The 19,316-nt window shown below is 42.3% G+C and overlaps 1 protein-coding gene across 3 annotated transcripts in view; it reads right to left on the reverse strand.

The window, feature by feature from the left end:
* The window catches only part of COL5A1 (collagen type V alpha 1 chain), a 193,537-nt gene that overhangs the window by 13,819 nt on the left and 160,402 nt on the right, over window positions 1–19,316 (reverse strand). For all 3 annotated transcript variants that reach the window (XM_083596243.1, XM_083596244.1, XM_083596245.1), the window contains exons 45-62: window positions 15,075–15,128; window positions 14,359–14,466; window positions 14,204–14,257; window positions 13,992–14,099; window positions 13,125–13,178; window positions 12,129–12,236; window positions 11,169–11,222; window positions 8,625–8,678; window positions 8,142–8,195; window positions 7,241–7,294; window positions 7,025–7,132; window positions 6,681–6,734; window positions 4,512–4,565; window positions 3,977–4,084; window positions 3,050–3,103; window positions 2,008–2,043; window positions 1,452–1,505; window positions 345–603 (exon numbers count right to left, since the gene is read on the reverse strand). In XM_083596243.1, coding sequence (XP_083452369.1) covers window positions 345–603; window positions 1,452–1,505; window positions 2,008–2,043; window positions 3,050–3,103; window positions 3,977–4,084; window positions 4,512–4,565; window positions 6,681–6,734; window positions 7,025–7,132; window positions 7,241–7,294; window positions 8,142–8,195; window positions 8,625–8,678; window positions 11,169–11,222; window positions 12,129–12,236; window positions 13,125–13,178; window positions 13,992–14,099; window positions 14,204–14,257; window positions 14,359–14,466; window positions 15,075–15,128 — 1,429 coding nt within the window. The remainder of the gene's footprint in view (window positions 1–344; window positions 604–1,451; window positions 1,506–2,007; window positions 2,044–3,049; window positions 3,104–3,976; window positions 4,085–4,511; window positions 4,566–6,680; window positions 6,735–7,024; window positions 7,133–7,240; window positions 7,295–8,141; window positions 8,196–8,624; window positions 8,679–11,168; window positions 11,223–12,128; window positions 12,237–13,124; window positions 13,179–13,991; window positions 14,100–14,203; window positions 14,258–14,358; window positions 14,467–15,074; window positions 15,129–19,316) is intronic.

The raw sequence follows: 19,316 nt of genomic DNA on the forward strand, positions 1-19,316 counted from the left end.
TCCCCTAAGCTATACATTTTGTGAAACACTGGTTGATTGGAGAACTGCATCATGAAATTTGGGTAAGTGCAATTTTTTGATTCACCTATTGTTTCAGAAAGTGTGAATTTGATGGAATCAGCTTTAGACTCAAGAGTTGTGGAGGTGGAAGGGACCCCATGGGTCAACTAGTCTGAATACCTGCAGCAATCCAAACAATGCAGGAATCCCAGCTACCGAATTAAGGTCTATCTGAGGCATCCCTATCTGAGGCATGTAGAAATTGCACATGTGTACAACACTGTTCTGGTTCCCAGATGAACCCTCCTTCCCCTTCCTGCATATCCACTGATGCCCATCCATACCGTCTGGGAAATCCGGATGACAGAGTTGCAGATCTTTGCAGGTGCGAGCTGGGTTGTGCTGAGTGCCCAGCGGGTGCTTCATCTGCTCAATTTCCAGTTTCAGAGAGTTCAAGGAGCCAAAGATCTCCTCCATGCCGTCAGCGTAGTCCATGTAGTTGTCAGCATTGCCTTCGTTGACCAACTGGCTGGCGTCAATGTTCCGCCGGGTCCTCTTGGAGGACTGGATGGGAAGGGGTTGGATCACTTCCCCTGGAGGACCCTGGGGCAAGGAAGAAGTAGAGTGACACGGTTTAACTGGTGCTGAAGACAGAGAAAGACAACATGTAGGGAAGGGGCAACATCAAGGATGGACTACTGTAAGATGCTCTTCAAGGGACTGCCCTTGGGCCTGGTTTGGAAGCTCCAGCTGGTACAGAATGTGGTATCCAGATTGCTGATGGGGGCATCTCGCTGTTAACATGGGAACTACTGTTAAAGCATATTTACTGGCTGCCCATCTCTACCAAGGCAGGTTCAAGGTCCTTGTATTAATTTACAAAGCCTTGAACAACTAACATCCAGGGTACCTCAGAGATTGCCTGAGCCTTTATATTCTATGTTGAACAATGAAATTATCTGGAGGAGGATTGTGTGTATCTGAAGAAGTGTGCATGCACACGAAAGCTCATACCAAGAACTAACTTAGTTGGTCTTTAAGGTGCTACTGGAAGAAATTTTTTTTTGTTTGGAGGAGGATTGTTAGTCATCCCCTGAGTTGGGGAGGCTTGTTTGACAACAAAGAGAAACTAAGCCTTTAGTGTCATTGGCCCAGTCCAGTGGAACTTTATGCCACTGGAGTTTCAACAGGAGCCTTCTATACCAACTTTTAAATGCCCGATGAAAACATTTGTTATTCTCCCAGACCTCTGCAGGCAGATAAGAAGAGATCCTTCCACAATGGTTAATTGATGTCTGCTTTTAACTTTCCTGGTATTACCTGTATGGTCCTATGTCGTTTTGGTGTAAACCACTTTGTTGTTTGTTTATGAAAAAGCTCCCTGTAAATATTTCCAATAAAAAGGGGAGAGGTGTTCCAAAACCACAAAGGACATGGTGACCAGTACTTACAGGAGGCCCTGGTGGCCCAGGGTGACCAGTTTCCCCTTTTGGACCTGTTGGACCCTAGAAAGACAAAGAAACAGAAACCAGCACATGTTAGTTAGGTGGGCAATACAGACAGCCACAGATCAGAGGCTTGTCATCAAGGGATAACTCCTATTTGCTGTGGGCCAACCCTCTGACCCCAAGTCCTTTATATGGGAGCAGCTACATGATGAACAAAGATAGCCTTCTGAGTGTAAAAGAACCAGGTAAGGCCACCTCTTAATACAAGGATTCCCGAAATAGGGGTGGCAGTTTTCATCAACGTTTGGATGCAGAGAGCCATTTTGATTCAAGATGGTAGCCCAGAAAACAACTTTGGTGTGACTTTGCACATTTTTTGGCGTAGGTTTGGCTGCTTCTCAAGATATCATTGCCAAACTCAATTCAGGGGTTCCTTGGGCAGGGATCTTCTTTGATGGTCAGATGCCAGGTGCCATTTTGAATCAAGATGGGAAACCAAAATGTGACTTTGGTATGACTCCACCAAATTAATGTTCCCAGTTGGATAGGTTTGACTTACCGATGATCCTTTAGCACCTTTTGGACCAGGGGGACCCTAGACCATGGAGAGAGCCAAACCAATAGTTAGTAGATTCACACACATACACAAATTATCACTCACATTAATGTAAGCCACTGATTTAAAACCCAAACACTATTGCAAATGAATGTGCTAGGGATACATTCATCTCTCCTCAAATATGGAAGATGGAGCAAGCTTGTTTTCTCCTGCTCCAAAGGGTGACATGAGCCAATGGATTCAAGTTACAAGAAAGGAGATTCCAACTGAACATTAGGTAGAATTTTCTGACAGTAAGAGATCTTCAACAGTGGAAAGGACACCCTCAGAAGACAATGGACTCTTCTTCACTGGAGGTTTTTAAGCAGAGGCTGGATGGTCATCTGTCATGCATGCTTTAGTTGAGAGATTCCTGCATTGCAGGGGTTTGGATTAGATGACCCTTGGAGTCCTTTCCAACTCTACAATTCTATGATTCTATGAAGCCCCCAAGCAATATTTTGAAACATCTGTTTAACATTAAAAAAAAGAAATCCCAGAATTACTATGGGTTGTATCCCACCTACATTTTACTCAGAGTATCATAGAATCATAGACTCACAGAAATTTATGTTCGGAAGTTAGTCATGTCCATTCATTCTATTCGGGGGCCAACCCAGCCAACTCCTAGGTATGCTCCGGGATGGGCCATAGCTCATGTTTTAGTGCATCTGCTTTGCATGCTGAATATGCCAGGTTCTATCCGAAGATCTCTAGGTAGGGCTGGAAATGTTCCCTGCTTGAAACCCTAGAAAGCTGCTCTTCTATATAGAAGAGGGTCAGTGAATTCTAGGGATTGATCAGTAGAATCTGAGAAAGATCTGGTGCAACAAGAGGTTTCTGGTAGTTTCCAGGCCTCCCATTTTCTTGTTGAACCCACAACAGGACACAATGACATGTAGCCTACCAGGTTATTTACTGAATAGCTCGCCTCTCTTATGCACAAGTGACTCATTTGCACCATCGTTTTGGGAATAAGGATCTCTGAGAACTTGCTACGTACCGGTAAACCTGGAGGACCAGGAGGCCCAATTGGACCAGACGGACCTGTTATACCCTATAGAAAGAAACCCAAACAGCAAAATCAATGTTTATTCAAGAGGAATTCAGAAAGTATCTGTTGTTAACAACAAGCTTTGGAGGAGCCAATTCTAAATTTGGATGTTTAAAAATATTTAAAGATTTAATCAAACTAATTAATTATTATACAATACAGAAGTACTCATGCACATTTATAGGAATACAGTAAATTAAAAGGAATGTATGGTTTTATGTTATGTTGCATATTTATCATTCCAAAACATTTCCCCATAAATCTCTTTGGCTGATTGATAGCATTAAAGTAAGTTAATGCTATCATCATTACAACAGACCAGGTGTAGGGAACCTCTGGCCCTGCAGATGTTGCTAAACTACAAAGTCATTCATCCATTGTCATTGGCCGCATTGACTGGGGCTAATGGGATAGGAGTCTGGCAACATCCAACAACAGACTCCCCACACCTGTGACAAACCATGTTTTCTCAATCTAATCTAGCAATTTTATTAATTTAAATTTCATCAGCATCTTATCATGATTTTCCACACACTCTACCCCAAATCAATAACAGTTTTGACAGCAATTTCTCCATATATAATATATTTTTATACGCTATTTTTACTAATGGGTTCTCACATTCCCCCCACAAATGCATTTCTTGTACAGGTTGTTTGGTTTGAGAAGTGCATTGCAAAATATAGGAATGTGGAAATTTGAAGGATAGCTGCACAGTGTATTGGTATGAGTAGTGCAGATTAGATAGCTTCTCATTAAAACACAAGCAAAAATCAAATTTCTCCCCCAGTCCCCACTTAGAAATCAGTCTTGCTGATTGAATGGAAGACATAAGAATGAGAAAGGAAATTTCCCATCAAGCTCCTGGATGCTCACCTGTTCTCCTTTAGGCCCCGATCCTCCTTGAGGGCCTGGAAGGCCTCGGTCTCCCTTTTCACCTTGCTCACCAGGGGGCCCAATCAGACCAATCAGACCTGGATGACCCTAGGAAAGAACAAATGATGCATTTCAAAATCTCAAGCGTGTGAAGGTAAAGAAAAACTTATTTATTAAATTTAACACATTCATCAAATTTATATCCCACCCCTTCCTCTCCAAGGAGCCCAGGACAGGAAATGAATCAGTGATAAAATAATCTCATTAAAATATATTAATTAATTAATTAATTAATTAATTAATTAATTAATTAAAGTACTGAACAATTTAAAGCATCTTAAAAAACCATTAAAACACATTTTTTTTAAAAAAGAGATGTAAGCAAATCTTGTGGACTAGTGAGCTGGCATGGCCTAGTGGTTAGAGTGTTGGACTGGGACCTGTGTGTCACAGTGCTGTTAGGCCTGGAGTGAGGAATTAACTCTTTATCATCAAAAGTACACTTGCAAGTCTAGTCCAAAATCAGGCCACTTACCTTTTCTCCCTTTGGACCAGAATCTCCTTTCAAGCCAGGTAAACCAGGCGGTCCCTTAAGAAAGAAAGAGGAACATACTATAAATAAATAGTACCACACCATAAAATTTCCTTTAGAGCTTAAACTTGTTTTAGATGGAAATTATGAGGGAGGGGTGAATATGTCAGATTCTGGTTTCTTGTTTTTGCAGTCTTTAGTTTGGTTCTCCATTATTTCCACATCAATTTGTGATTTCTATAGAAAGTTCTCATGAAAACACTAGGTGCAAATCTTTCCTGATGTACACATGCCAATTTCACTAATGCATGCATTTATAGGGATAATTTATACTAGCATTTGCCTTTTTGTATACATTACTTAGCTGGAAAACGTCGCTGCAAAATCTGGAGAAGTTCAATGGAGGGCTGTGTTTCAGTTCTCAAATTGTTTTGCAAAGTGCTGTTAGGAGTTTGAGGGTGGGGGAGGAAGTAGGCTGTATGCGGTTCCTTCTAATTCCTAGATCTAGCAAGTATTAAAATATAAGCCAGGTTAGCTTCCTGGCCTCGGCCTTCCTTAATGGCCCCAGCCCAGTATACCTGAAGGAGCGTCTACACCTCCATCGTTTAGCCTGGACACTGAGGTCCAGCTCCGAGGGCCTTCTGGCGGTTCCCTCCCTGCAAGAAGTGAAGTTGCAGGGAACCAGGCAGAGGACCTTCTTGGTAGTGGCGCCCACCCTGTGGAACACCCTCCCATCAGATGTCAAGGAAATAAACAACTATCTGACTTTTAGAAAACATCTGAAGGCAGCCCTGTTTAGGGAGGTTTTTAATGTTTGATGTTTTATTGTGCTTTTAATTCTGTTGGGAGCTGCCCAGAATGGCTGGGGAAACCCAGCCAGATGGGTGCAGCGTATAAATAAATTATTATTATTATTATTATTATTATTATTATTATTATTATTATTCCTGTGATGTGGTCGCCTCAGTGATGAATCAAGAGAACAAAGGAAAGGGGGCTCTGTGCAAGATAAAATATGAGTGGGCCCCCTCCCTTTGGGGTGTTAATGCTGTGAACCCTTCCATCATAGGCTCAGGTTGTATAAATGAAAATAAACCATATATTATAAAGACACCACAGTCTCCTCTGTGCTTCATTCCAAAAGGAAACACAAACCCTGGCAAGAGCTTGGAACCCCAGAAATCTTGCATCACTCAGAGATGGGGGTGGCATGCAGCAGTACGAAGGAAGTAGGTTTGCCCTTAAATATGACTTGAATCAAATTTCTCCCCCATCCAGACCCAACTCATCTACTTATACTCATGTTTTCAAAAATGTAAATCTCATAATTTACATTTGGAATCTTTGGAATCTCATAATATTCTCAGATCCAAACCTTCTTGCTACCACCCAGCTCTAGCAACATACATGTTAAAGCAGAATGTGTGGGTTTGGGGTGTGCAGGGATCTGGACCTGTAACAGGCTTGAGCCTGCTTTTATCTTAAGCCCACATCTCTGTTCAATATAAGAAGAAGTCAGAATGAAGGAAGGATGGAATGCTGTTTTTCCTGTGCAACTTGTTTCTTGTGTTTTCCTATTAACCAGGTTGTGATAACTTTGTCATCCCTAGAAAAGGTGTTAAGCTCTGTGTATAGGTAGAACACTTGAATTAACAATTCAGAAGAGATGGTGATGGAAGTCTTCTCTAATGCAATTGCTTCTTCTTAATAAAGAGAGTCTTCGGCAGATTTTTAGTCCAACCACAGTAGTGCTTCTTCCACACAGATAAACATGGTTTTGTAAAATACAGCCAAGTTATGCGAGAAAGGAGAGTAGAATTCCAAGCTGCATTTTGACTGCAAATGGGAATACACCCCTCATTTCAAAGGCATGCTGGGCAGCTAAGACTGTAGCCAGAAGCTTCTGCAATAACTTTGCCAGGTTGAGCCTGATGGGAGTTGGGAGTCCGAAACATCTCTGGTAGCAGCCTGGTAAAAGCTGCCATACAGTTTATGACTGCAATGCCCATCATTACAAAGCAGACTTCCTTAACAAGATCAGGACACCTGATTTTGGAAATACAGCGGATCCCAGGAATATGGTGGAATCAGAGTGGAAGTGAACTTCCACAACCATCCCCATTATCAACAAACAAACAAATAACAAAAATCCTGCAAAACTTCCAGACATACCAGTGGTCCTGGAGGTCCGTCTGGGCCTGGAGCACCGGGAAGTCCTTGCTCACCCTGCAAAACAAGGATTACTCATTTTTATTCATTTGTTGAATTTTTAAAGCAAGTTCCATAGTTCAATTCAGGCCAATGCAGAGCTTCTCTGAGAGCTTCTCTTGATACATGGCAACTTTCTATGCCCTGTGTTATGCGGCAGCCTCTGAAGATGCAGAACCTATTCGTGGTTTTTTATACTGCTTTGACTTCAGGGAGCCAGCACAGAGTCTAGGATGCTGATGTAATGGCTTGCTTCTCTTACACCAGAAGGCTTTCCTATAGATGACCTCTGTGCTCTTAATACTCACCACTGGGCCGGGGATCCCTCGAAGTCCATCTGGACCAGGCTTTCCTGGAGGTCCCTGAGGGCCAACAGGCCCCGTTTTCCCAGGAGGTCCCTCCAAGCCTGATTCACCCTGTGGTGAAAAAGTAAAAGAGAATCAGGCTGTTGTTGGAGGGAAACAGAGGCTGAAGCTGAACATGGATTTGACCTTCTGTACCCTCAATAAAATTACGTTTTTTACCTTGGCACCTTTCTCTCCTTGTCGGCCTTCAGGACCTGCTGGCCCAGGTGGGCCCTAAAAGAGATAAAGAAGGTTGATAAGCAAACAGAATCAGATCCATATGCTCCCTGTGATTCCTGCATTGCAGGGGATTGGACAACCCTTTGGGCCCCTTCTGATTATACAATGATTCTCCTTATATGTAAGCCCCTTGCCTATGATTCTCCTTATATGTAAGCCCCTTGCCTCTATGTCCCTGTGTGTTTCATCCAGTATCTAAGGCCCTGCTCTCTCTCTCTCTCCGCCCCCGCCCCCCCCATGTCTTGTTCAATGGAAGTATGGCAGCTGCTTTTTCAGTGGTGGTACCAACATCCACTCCATGGAGGAATTAACACTTTGGAACAGCAGATGCTGGGTCCAGACCTGAGCCTTTCAGAAGGCCTTTGTCAAGGGTAGAAACCTCTATGTGTAGAAACCTCTCACTTATGTGTGTGGCTGGAATGTAGCCTAATGTGCAAAGGGAAGTCATGTATGTTGCCCTGCCTACTTTTGCCTTTGGCCCCTACCACCTCTGCTGTCCCCCCCAGAAGGGTTGCTCACAAGGCTGAAAGCCTTCCCCATCCCAGAAGAGTCTCATGTGTGATTCTGATGTTGCTATACACAGGCTGAGCAACAGATATTGCCTCTGTTCACATTAACAACAGCAACAACAACAACAATAATAACAATAGAACTGAGCTTCACATTGTCACTCTTGAATTACGACCCATATAGGGGATTGGACAAGAGGATCATTGAGGTCCCTTCCAACTCTACAGTTCTATGATTCTCTGACACCCACCACCATTGCTGGTCTTCCCCTGAAAATTTCTGATAAGCCTTGCCATGAGGTTACAGGACACCACGTAAAACGATAACTTACCCTTTTCCCTGGTGGACCTGAAGGACCTGGTTCTCCAGTTGGACCAGGAGAGCCCTGTATATATAAAAGGAATGTGAGCCAGTTCATCATTGCACCTCTGAGATGATACAGGAAGACGCCAAATGGTTTGACCCCATGCAACCAACCAAGATAGGCCATTAGCTGTCTTATAAAGGTGTCAGGAGCTGGCAGAGCCAGAAGGAGGATGGGTCTGGCAGGAACACAAAATGGGGACAGGACAATACCAGCGGTGCCCAATGGGTTTTGGGGGGCCATCACCAGGGAGGAGGGGAGAGAATCAGATGCTAGTGGCAGGGAAGGGGAGAGGTAAGTACCCCTTGATTTCCTGCCCATGCCCTCACCCCAGCAGGCTGGGCTCATCTCCCCACTGCCATCTCCTTCTCGGGAGGAGGAGGGCAAATGCTTGACAGCTGGTAAATCTGGTCTTTAACAAACAGATGTGACACACAAATGGTTACTCACAGTCTGACCGGGTTCTCCATCATCTCCTTTATCACCTGGTGGACCATCTTGGCCCTGAAAAGAAGACAAGAGATAGATTCATATTCTGCCATCCACCAACTTATGTTCTTTGAAGGCAGTCACAGGATTTGGAAACCAAGGGTTGTTATGACTGAGTGACTGCTGAAGACCACACCCAGAAGGGGAGCCCTACTGAATAAAGACCCTGATCTCCTTCTCCTTCTGTTTACAATTGCACTGTTATCACTCTTTCCAGAAAACCATGCAAAATTTGTTATATAAAGATCTAATCATCCACCTTGTAACAATGGCTAGGCTAGGCTAGAACTGGTCCAGCACTGGAGACATTATTCCCATTGTACTCTAAAGGGATGGTGGAACAAGGTATGGCTGTTGGCAGTTGCAGGAAAAGTTATGGAGCATAACAGGCAGCTTAGAGGGCTTAAATCCAAAACACTCTTCTCAGTTATTTGCTCTCCATTTGTCATATTTGTTTTGAAACAATGGGGAGCCGTCTTCCCTGCAGATCTCCATTGTCTATTATGGACTGGTGTTATACCTATACTGTACACTTTTGGTCTTTAGATTAAAATCTAAAAAATATCTTGGTCTACCAGATTGCTGTTTCTACAGCAAATGTTGTTTGGGTTTTTCCTGCTTTCTGTGCATTTATAAGCAGCACCTACGCTTATAGCCAAGCTTTGTTGTATGTGTCTTGTTTGTTATTATGTGCTTTTTGTTTATCTGAAAAAATTCAATAAAAACTAATTAAAAATAAAATATTGCAACCTATGCCAGGAAATTTCAAGAAAAATGGAAACAGGATCCATTAATTGGCAATTGATGAGGGACTTGGCTTGACATTTGTTAATGATATGGAGAAGATTTGTTAATGATATGGAGATATGACATTTGTTAATGATATGGAGATATGGTCATATCTACAGAGTAGACTTGATTCTCCCAACCCAGGAATTCTGGAACTATTGTTCTTTGCAGGGGCGTTAAGAATCTAGCAGTTTTCAGCATTCCAGTTACCACACTATGATTCCCAGGGTTATTTGAAGAGTTTCATATCTTGCAAATATATTGCAAAAGCAAAGATTATAAAATACATGCATGTTTATTGGACAGCAACCTAAAAATGGTTGATTGTGTTCAGTGTTGAAATGGGTTTTGAATTCAGAAAACCCTAGTTTTAAGATAATTGTTGACCACAACTAATTCCACCTCTACTGCTCACCTAGTGATCTCTCAAGGATAGAAGGACACATCTTATTCCTCTTTAGACTTGCAGTTTTAAAAAAGTCATGTTTATCTCTGAAAAACTGGCCCCAAGGGGGTGATGGAGACACCTCAGACTTTGAATCTTTTGGGGTGGCTGTTTGTGATTGATTTGGCCAAAGAATCTCATGGCTGGCACCTACCTACTAAATTTGATTTTATCCAGCAATGTTCATGAATATTTGATATGTACTGCATAAATATAAGCCTTGTAATCCACCGTGGGATATATTTTATGCTACTCATTCTTTTACAAGTTTTTATATTATTATTGTTGTGTTTCTACTCATTTTGCCTCTATGTCCATATTGATGGTGTTTAGTTTGGTGATATGCTTAGTTTGATGTCTCGTTTGTTATATTTGCACATCTTATTAAATAATCCCTTTAAAAGGATACGATAGATAACAGAGGCTTGGGTAAATATGAAATGCAGAATCATAAACCCGCCACGATTTCACTGGTGAAAATGAAACCATTTTTTTGCCTGAGTAAGTGGGGTGGAATTTGGCAACAAGGCTTGGTGGATGAAGGCGGAACAGTGTTGTCTGTACTCAAATGAGTCACAAGTAGAGATGTCAGAAAAATTCCAAAGCAAAAAGCAGCAGGAGTGGAAACTTACAATGTTTGCTTATTTGTTCCATACCCAGGACAGAAATCAGCCCAAAGAATATGATCAGAATCTACTGCTGTTGTTGCTTTGCAGGGGGTTGGACTAGATAGTGCTTTGGCTCCCTTCCAAATGCTATGATTTTATGCTTTTCATGGACAGATAATACGCAATTGGCCACATCCCTTTCCTCATTTGCATTGTTTTTCCTTTGTATTAAAATACACATGGTGGAATAGTGTAACAACCATTACATAATTGATTATTTAAATTACACATTTTGCCACAGTGAGGCAAATAATGTTGTTTTTTGGCGGAAGACGAACGGCAGTGAAGCGGAAACAGCACTGCATTCAACAGATACATGGCAGAACAGAAAATGATGGCTTCTCACATCCTCACTACTTGCTCTGCTCATTACAAGGGAAAATGTCCTCTGTGACCTTCATTTCCCTCCCCTGCAGTAAGGCTACAGAGGCAGTTGAGTAAAAATGAGAGTTAAGTCTTTGATTCTATGCACGCTTACAAGAAAGTCCGTTCCACCAAACCCACCAGGACCTACTTCTGAATATTGCACTGTGAGGCATATTTCAAAGAGGAAACCAGAAGGAGGAAGTTATGCAAATTAACAGCTTCATAATTGGTACTTACGGCTGGGCCAGGTTCGCCTGGAGGTCCCGGATCACCAGGAAAACCAACTGGACCCTACAAAAAAAATGTATAGAATGAAACCATGTAAATCTACAGTTCCTGGGTGGGCATCTTACAAAGAATGTAAACTGCAGCCTAGAGTGTGAGCCACTGATTCAGCATGACACAGGGTTGTATCAAATATTAGATCTTAGTTGTTAATTCATTTTAACAATATTTAAAAATATGTATTTATATTTATTTCATAAAAATTATACACCACTTGGTTGTTAAAAAACTAACAAATCCTCATAGTGGTTTACAAAGAGAATAAAGCAACAAAGTCATCCGAGTTTACATTCAAATGATAAAATCATCAATAAATTAAAAGCAGATTATAACGCACATGAACATTCAATGTTTCTGGACAGTCTTGCCTAAACAAAAATGTTTCTAGCAGGTGCCAAAAAAGCATATGGCGAATTACAACAATGTCACTAGGCAGGGAGTTCCAAAGTGTAGGTGCTACCATATCGAAAGACTGATTTCTTACAAATGTGAAACAGGTATTATGTTAATGGTGCCAGTCAATTGAAAATCAATGGAAATTACTCACTTAAGCCCAATGATTTTAATGGGCCTACTAACATTGGGCTAACACTGGATACAACCCACAGACATCTAGAGCCAATCCAAGGATGTACAGAGACACAGCCAGCTCCATACAACAGCTGTGGTTTCAGTTACTCAAACAGGGTATCAGAACATGAGGCCACCACTCAAGTTTGCAAACTGAGACTCGATTCATCAAAAAATTGATTAACGAAACCGAAGCAAAAGCAACCCTTACGAGTGATTGTTCCAGAATACACTGCAAACCCAATTATTGATTGGCCAAGATCAGTCAGTTATGTAGATATGGGGAAAGCTGTCCTCCTTTTGGAGATCATGGCCTATGAAATCCACGTGGGGGCTACTTACAGGGCTACCTTTGGGTCCATCATCACCCGGGGGACCTTTGGGTCCTGCGGGGCCAGCAGCACCTGAGGGGCCCGCTTCTCCCTTTTCTCCTCTCTCGCCTTTAGGACCCTGAAAATGGAAGAGAAGAGATCACATTAGGCACAAACTCCTTGAAACACCTGCCACTTCAGTTAAAGGTAATACACAGAATCTCTAAGGAAATGATGAAAAGGATCCTCCTCAACTCAGCATCTTTATATTATTATTATTATTATTATTATTATTATTATTATTATTATTATTACTATTATTATTCCTAATCCCCTCCCTATCAGAAATGCCTTGGTCCTCAGTAAAGACAAGTAGTAATTGCTTCTTCTTTTTCTGAAAGACTCCCTCTCCTCACGGCAAAAGACTTCATTAAAGTAAACAGAAGAAATCAATACAATAAAAACAACAGAAGTCCACAAAAGCAGCACAGTATATCTGGGACTTAATATCAGGTGGGCAGAGTAGTTAAGGCCATCAGGAAAGGCAAATCTGATATTGTGCTATGGAGAGGCTACCCTGCGTATCTGCATGTAAGGTAAAACCCCACCAAACAGCATATTTTTCAGAGTCCTCCTGGCCTTTGGCAACACATAACTGATGAGTTATCTTTTCAGTTAATGTGGACTCTGGTTTGCTGGAGGTTTTTACGCAGAGGCTGGGTGACTATCTCTTAGGGATTCTTTAACTAGGATTCTTGCACTGCAGAGGGTTGGACTAAATGACCCCTGGGATCCCTTCCAATTCTACAATTCTATGATTATATTAATTACTTATTCTACAGTAACATAGTAATGTCCTGTATGTCCCATTATTGTGCCTATAGCAGAAAAGTGGATTGGGTTGCTATTGAGGTTATATGAACCTCACACTGAAAACTTTAGACAGGACAACTTCAAAACCTCAGCACCATTCCATACCATCTTATTTCCAAACACAGTCATTTTTATAAGAAGATAAAGGCCTTACCGGGGGTCCACCATCTCCAGGTAAGCCAGGTTCTCCAGATTCTCCAGGTTCACCCTGTAAAAATTGCAGGTCAGGACCATGAAATATAACCATGCCCTTTGCTTTTGATATTGGGAAGAGCTGTACTCTAGCCCTCACCACTGACATTCCTATGCCTCCTGTTCTCCTTTCTCTGACAATCCTGGAGCTCAAACCTCCGTCCAGTGGTGTGTGTATGACCTCACTCTGCAGGAGCCACTCTGGGTATTTTAGAAACCAAACTTCCTAACCCCTCAGACCACAAGCTTCCCTGATTCCATGGTGGCATAAAAGCATAAGAAGAGCCTTCTGGGTTATGCCAGTGGCCCAACTAGTCCAGTGCCCTGTCCTCACAGTGGCCAACGCATTATGGGAAGCTCACAAGCAGGAACTGAGAGGAAGAGCAGTTCCCCTTTTGCGGTTTCCAGCAACTGGTATTCAGAAGCATGGTTGCCGCCAACTATGGAGGCAGGTCATAGCCATCTCTTGCATGACCACCGAAAGCTGAAAAGAGGAATCTAGCAAGTGTCTTGTCTAGCTTAAAGGTTTAAGTGGCCAAGGATGCTTGAGCAGATTCTCAATCTCCTTGCCGTGACCAGTTCCACCCTTTGATGGTTAAATGGTCCCCTGATGGCCTCTTGGTGAGAGGAACCCTCAAAACACTGGAGCTAACCATACTCTTGGCTTTCCTTCAGATGTCTCTCCCTCTGAGCTATAGCCTAGGCAAGATCCATCACTTGCCTGACTTTACCTATATCCAGGTAATAACATTGCTCAGATGCTCATCTCCTCCTCTCAAATCACCACCCCAAAGGACTTGAGCATAGAGATGAGACAAAGATAGGTTACCTTCTCACCGACAGATCCAGGATTTCCAATCCCACCTGGTGGACCTTGAGGCCCATCAGCTCCTGGGGCTCCAGATGGACCCCTTGGCCCTGGAGGCCCTGGAGGACCCTGAAGGATAGGAAAAAAGAGACATTTAATTGGTGAAAAAGGTAACCTTTTGGCATAAGCAGACTGCAACAATAGCAACACTTCAGGGAAAATGGGAACCTTACCATTTGGCCAACATCGCCTGTTTCGCCCTTCTCACCAGGAGGTCCTGGTAAGCCCTGTGGAACAGTGTCAGAAGAGTGAGTAGAGCATCTGAATCACACATTTCTTTCCTTTCCCTTCCTCCCATAAATCACCTTTAACTTGTTTTGGAAATTACCTGCAACCCCACAGGTCCTGGAGGGCCAGGGAATCCTCTTGGTCCTTCGTCCCCTTTCTGACCAAAGAGACCCTGCTGTCCTCGAGGGCCAGGCTCACCATCAGCTCCCTAAAAAACACCCCCCAAAAACCCAAACAAAATGAATGAGGGGGTTGGAGTAAATCCCTTATGAAGGACATTGTTGGGGCTTTTTCAGATCAGGAAGGAAGGACGGATTTCAGCACAGCAAATTTACCCTACTGTGGCTGGAGCATGTTTTATTTGGATGGCTGGTAACTGGTGGAAGAGAGAAACTTAAGGAAATGAGTCTCTTCCCTTTTTGTTCCTACAGTCATGTCCCCACCCAGGGCTTGATTTGGGGGTGGCCTTTGAGGTGTTGTGGGCTCCAATTCCCACCACCCCTGATCAATGAATATGTTGACTTTTGGGAGTTGTGGTCCAAAAACATCTGGATGTCACCACATTGGCTGCCCCTGCTTTAATTTTGAGGAGAAAGGGCTGTGAGGTCCCAGCTCAGCCTGAAGCCAGAAGACTAGATCCTTTAATCCTAGGAAACAGGTTGTGGCTTCTCAATGGTAGAGGAAAGGCACTCTGAACATGATCAGAGACTGTGATCTTCACATATTCAAGGATTCCTGGAATGAAGTCCAGTACAGTTCCCACATAAGTGAAGTTTGACAAGATATTGGATGATTGAGAATAGTAGCCATACTTACAGCTGGACCTGGTTGACCAATTGGGCCCTGTGGACCAGTAGGGCCTGGTGGACCCTGGAAAAAAAGAGATGCATGCTCAGTGAAATGACCAGGGGATAGCAAGCTGCCTACCTGCAAACGACGTGTAATTGATTATGTTCTCCCCCACACTGCGTTTCCTTTTCATTGAAACAAACAGGGTGGAATGACGTAATAACAAGATAACCAAATTACATAATAATGCCATGTTCAGTGGAAGATGAACACAAGGAAATGAAATTCAGGTTTGGTAGCAAAATGAAAAGAATGCTGCATGAGACCATTATTATTATATACTTCTTTATACTCCACCTTTCCCCCTGATAGTTCTCAAGGCAGCTTACAGATAAAAACAAGAACTACTAAAAACATATTACAAAAACCATAATTAAAAAATAATTATACACTGATAGAATTAGAACTATATACATATATAAAATCAGTTTAAACCATACCAATAATTACAATAAAAACAGCTTGGCACCAGCTCTTTAATGAAGAGCAGGCAGATCTCTAAAGCCTACGGGCAAAGGGAAGTCTTCACCTGCCAACAGAATGAGGAGGGAGCCAGTCTGGCTTCTCTAAGGAGGGAGTTCCAAAGTCTGGGAGCAGCCACCAAGAAGGCCCTCTCCCACATCCCCACCAAGTGGCCCTACGAGGGTGGCAGGACCAAGAGAAGGGCCTCCCCTGAAGATCTCAAAACCTGGGCAGGTTTGGTTGAGGGAATACCATCTTTCAGGTGCAGGTGTAAGAGAAATCAATAAGGTTTGGCTTCAGGATTATGGATAATGAACTTAGTGCTGGCCAACAATAAGAGAGAATGTGATATGGAATAAGGATGAGGATGATATAAGCTGTGCAAAAATGTTCTAACTTGAGTAACCTCAGACTGCCAGGAGAGCTAAATAACCGCTACACAAACTGAATCTAAAAGATGAAAAACTATTTCTGCAACATTGCTTTGGATACTCTGTAGTATTCCACTATATATGAGGAAGTTAGTCTCTGTGATTTGCGTGACAATGACTACATCCATGTTAAAACAAAAAATTTTTTTTCCCTTCCAGTAGCACCTTAAAGACCAACTAAGTTAGTTCTTAGTACATCCATGTTGTGCACTTTGTAGTGTGTTCAGAGGACTCTGAGTCTCAACAGTTCAGGGACCTCTCCCAGGTACTTGGAATAAAGAGGAGCATCAGGTGAAGAACAAAAGTTGTCCTGTGGTTTGAGACTTCCGGAGGCGGCGCCATCGGCAATGGTGGATTCCCTCTAACCTCGAGGGAGCAGCTCCGCGGAAATTGGGTCTTGCCGCAACGGCGAAGCGGGGACCCTTTGGAAACTCACAGGCGGGAGAAGCCTGTGATCGTGGGACTCAGCGGGCACCATTAGCGCCCCCCCAATTTGCGAGGGAACCCCGTAAGGGGCTCCGGAGCGTAACGGGGGTTTGGCGTGGTGCTGAGAGTCAACTGCTCTTTCCGTGGAGTGAAGCCGCACAGCTGTTGTTGGAGAGCGCTGACCTTTTTCCTGTGACAATTCGGCTGATAATCAACTACCCGTGAGTAGGTCAAGTTTAAGATCGGGGATATAAGAAAAAGGATTAATTTGGCACCGAAGCGGGAAGGCGTAAACAGGAAGTCTGCCTTCCATTTTCTGTATATAGATCAAAGCAAAGACTCTTTAAGCTAAAACCTGGAGAGTTGCGTCTAAAGGGACTTAAATCCTAACATCAGACTAAAAGAATTCCCCCCCTGAATTGCAGGAGAGGGGAGGGAAGAGGAGAAAGTATTTTTTGCCTGCAAAAAAAAGGAGGGTAAAGAAACAAAGACCACCACTTAATCCCTGGGAACAGGCTGCCAGGATCTATAAGAGTCGCACTGTTTATGGACAATGTTACTTTTTGACAGTTAACTCTGCAAGTGATATACTTTTATTCTGAAGGGCTTCTCTGGACTTGAAACTGTTGCCTATTTTGTTGAAGGGGGACTTTGGAAAACTGGAAAAGACATTATATTGTTTCCATTGGTTGTTACTGTGTCCCCCTAGAGGAATACTGAAATTGTTACAATTAGTTGGGGATTTTCTACTGTTAACTGGCCAGGAAAATTTCCACTGCAAAACAAGCTTCGAGCCGTGGGACTGACCTTGATCCTCAGATAAAGTGTTATGGCAGACTTGCCTCAGGAAAAGACAACAAGATCGGGTAAGGTTAGACTGACACAGACCAGCGTACTGCAGCAGCGCAGAGCATCCGCATCTGGCCCCCCTGTACCACAAGGAAAAGACCCTGCACAAACTGCAGCACAAACTGCAATACAAGGAAAGGATCCAGTACAAGCTGGGCCTAAAGGAATGGCATCTGAAGAGAGTTTTACCTCAGTATTAAGCAAAATTTATGAAACCTTGGAAAAACTAAGTAATCAAGTTACTGAACAAACAACTAAAATCGACCAAAACACCACCAGCATTAACAGCTTGGGGCAAAAGGTGAATTCAAATACAGAATCCATTGAAAGACTGCTGCAAAAATCTACCTCGAACCAAAAGGCAGCTGAGGAAGCACAGGAAAAAGCTTTGGCTGTGGAGGAAAAGATCACACCGATATGTAAACAACTTGAGGACCACCGGACGCTCCTGTCTATGATTGAACTTAAGGAAAAACAGATTAATTTGAGGATCAGGGCAGTACCTGAACTTGAAAAAGACAGTTTAAGTGACTTTCTTACGCAGGAATTTACAGACTTTTGGAACTTGGATGCTAAGCAAGACTTCAAGATTGTAATTGCTTTTAGACTTGGAAGAGGAGGGAGAAAAAACAGGGTGAGAGACTGTTTGATTACCCTCCGAACGAAAGAAGAGAGAGACAAAATACTGAATCTGCATTTCCAGCAGACTCTGGAGATACAAGAATCAAGAGTAGAGATCTTTAAGGATATTCCGAAACATTTATTGGACCTTAGGGCCAACTACGAAGATCTGGTGGCCCTGCTAAGAAGAAACAAAATTGTTTTCAGGTGGGAATTTCCCCAAGGCCTTTCTTTTACTTTTAAAAGGAAAAAAACCAAAATAAGATCAGTGGAAGATAAAGAAAAATTCTTGAGAGACCACGAAGAAGATCTACAAAAAGAAGCTGAAGAAGGAGAAGAGCCAAGAGCATTAAAACCAGGACTACTAGAGGCCTATAATTTGGACAAAAGAATTGGCTTCCAGGTGAAAAAATCAAAATTGGAAACAGAATTGTTAGATCCCAAAACTAAGATACTTTCAAGAATGTATAACTTGCTGTTAAAATGGAGCACGCAGGATGAAACGGTTAAATCTGCTATGATTAAATGGGCACAAGATGTTGGACATAACATTATGTTTGCTGACTGGGAACAGTTGTGGACCACTGGTATGAAATTTACGGCATGTAATGCCTTAAGAGAGAATATTATGAAAATGATATACAGGTGGTACATGACACCAGTCAAGCTTGCAAAAATATATCATTTGCCCGATAACAAATGTTGGAAATGTAAAGAAAATGAAGGTACATTCTTTCACCTTTGGTGGACGTGCCCAAAGATTAAGGCTTTCTGGGAGATGATCTATAATGAAATGAAAAATATACCTTCCTGAAGAAACCAGAGGCCTTTCTCCTGGGCATAGTCGGCCAATTGGTGCCAAAGAAGGATAGAACTTTCTTTATGTATGCAACATCAGCAGCAAGAATACTTATTGCAAAGTATTGGAAGACACAAGATTTACCCACCCTGGAAGAGTGGCAGATGAAGGTGATGGACTATATGGAATTGGTGGAAATGACTGGCAGAATCCGAGACCTGGGAGAAGAGTTGGTGGAAGAAGATTGGAAGAAATTTAAAGGTTATTTGCAGAAACACTGTAAAATTAATGAATGTTAAAATGATGTTGGATTGAAAATAAGTGGTATTAGCAACAAAGTTAATAATAATATGCAAAAATGAATTGATAATGGATGAAAATATAGAGTTACAATATGTTAAGATATAGAGTTAAGATAAATGAAAGAGGGTAAGGATTTGTTGATTTAATTATGTAAATGGGAACACAAAAAGGGGAGGTGTGAGGAGGTCAAGGAAACAAGCTAATGAGTTTAAGGACATAAAAAAATGAATTTGTTTTTAAATTTTTTCTTACTTATTCGCTTTTTGTATTTTGTATTTTTATTTTTATTTTTTATTTTTTCTATTTTATGTATTTTTG

Source organism: Podarcis filfolensis (assembly GCF_964270895.1).
Source record: "Podarcis filfolensis genome assembly, chromosome: Z".
NCBI lineage: Eukaryota > Metazoa > Chordata > Lepidosauria > Squamata > Lacertidae > Podarcis > Podarcis filfolensis.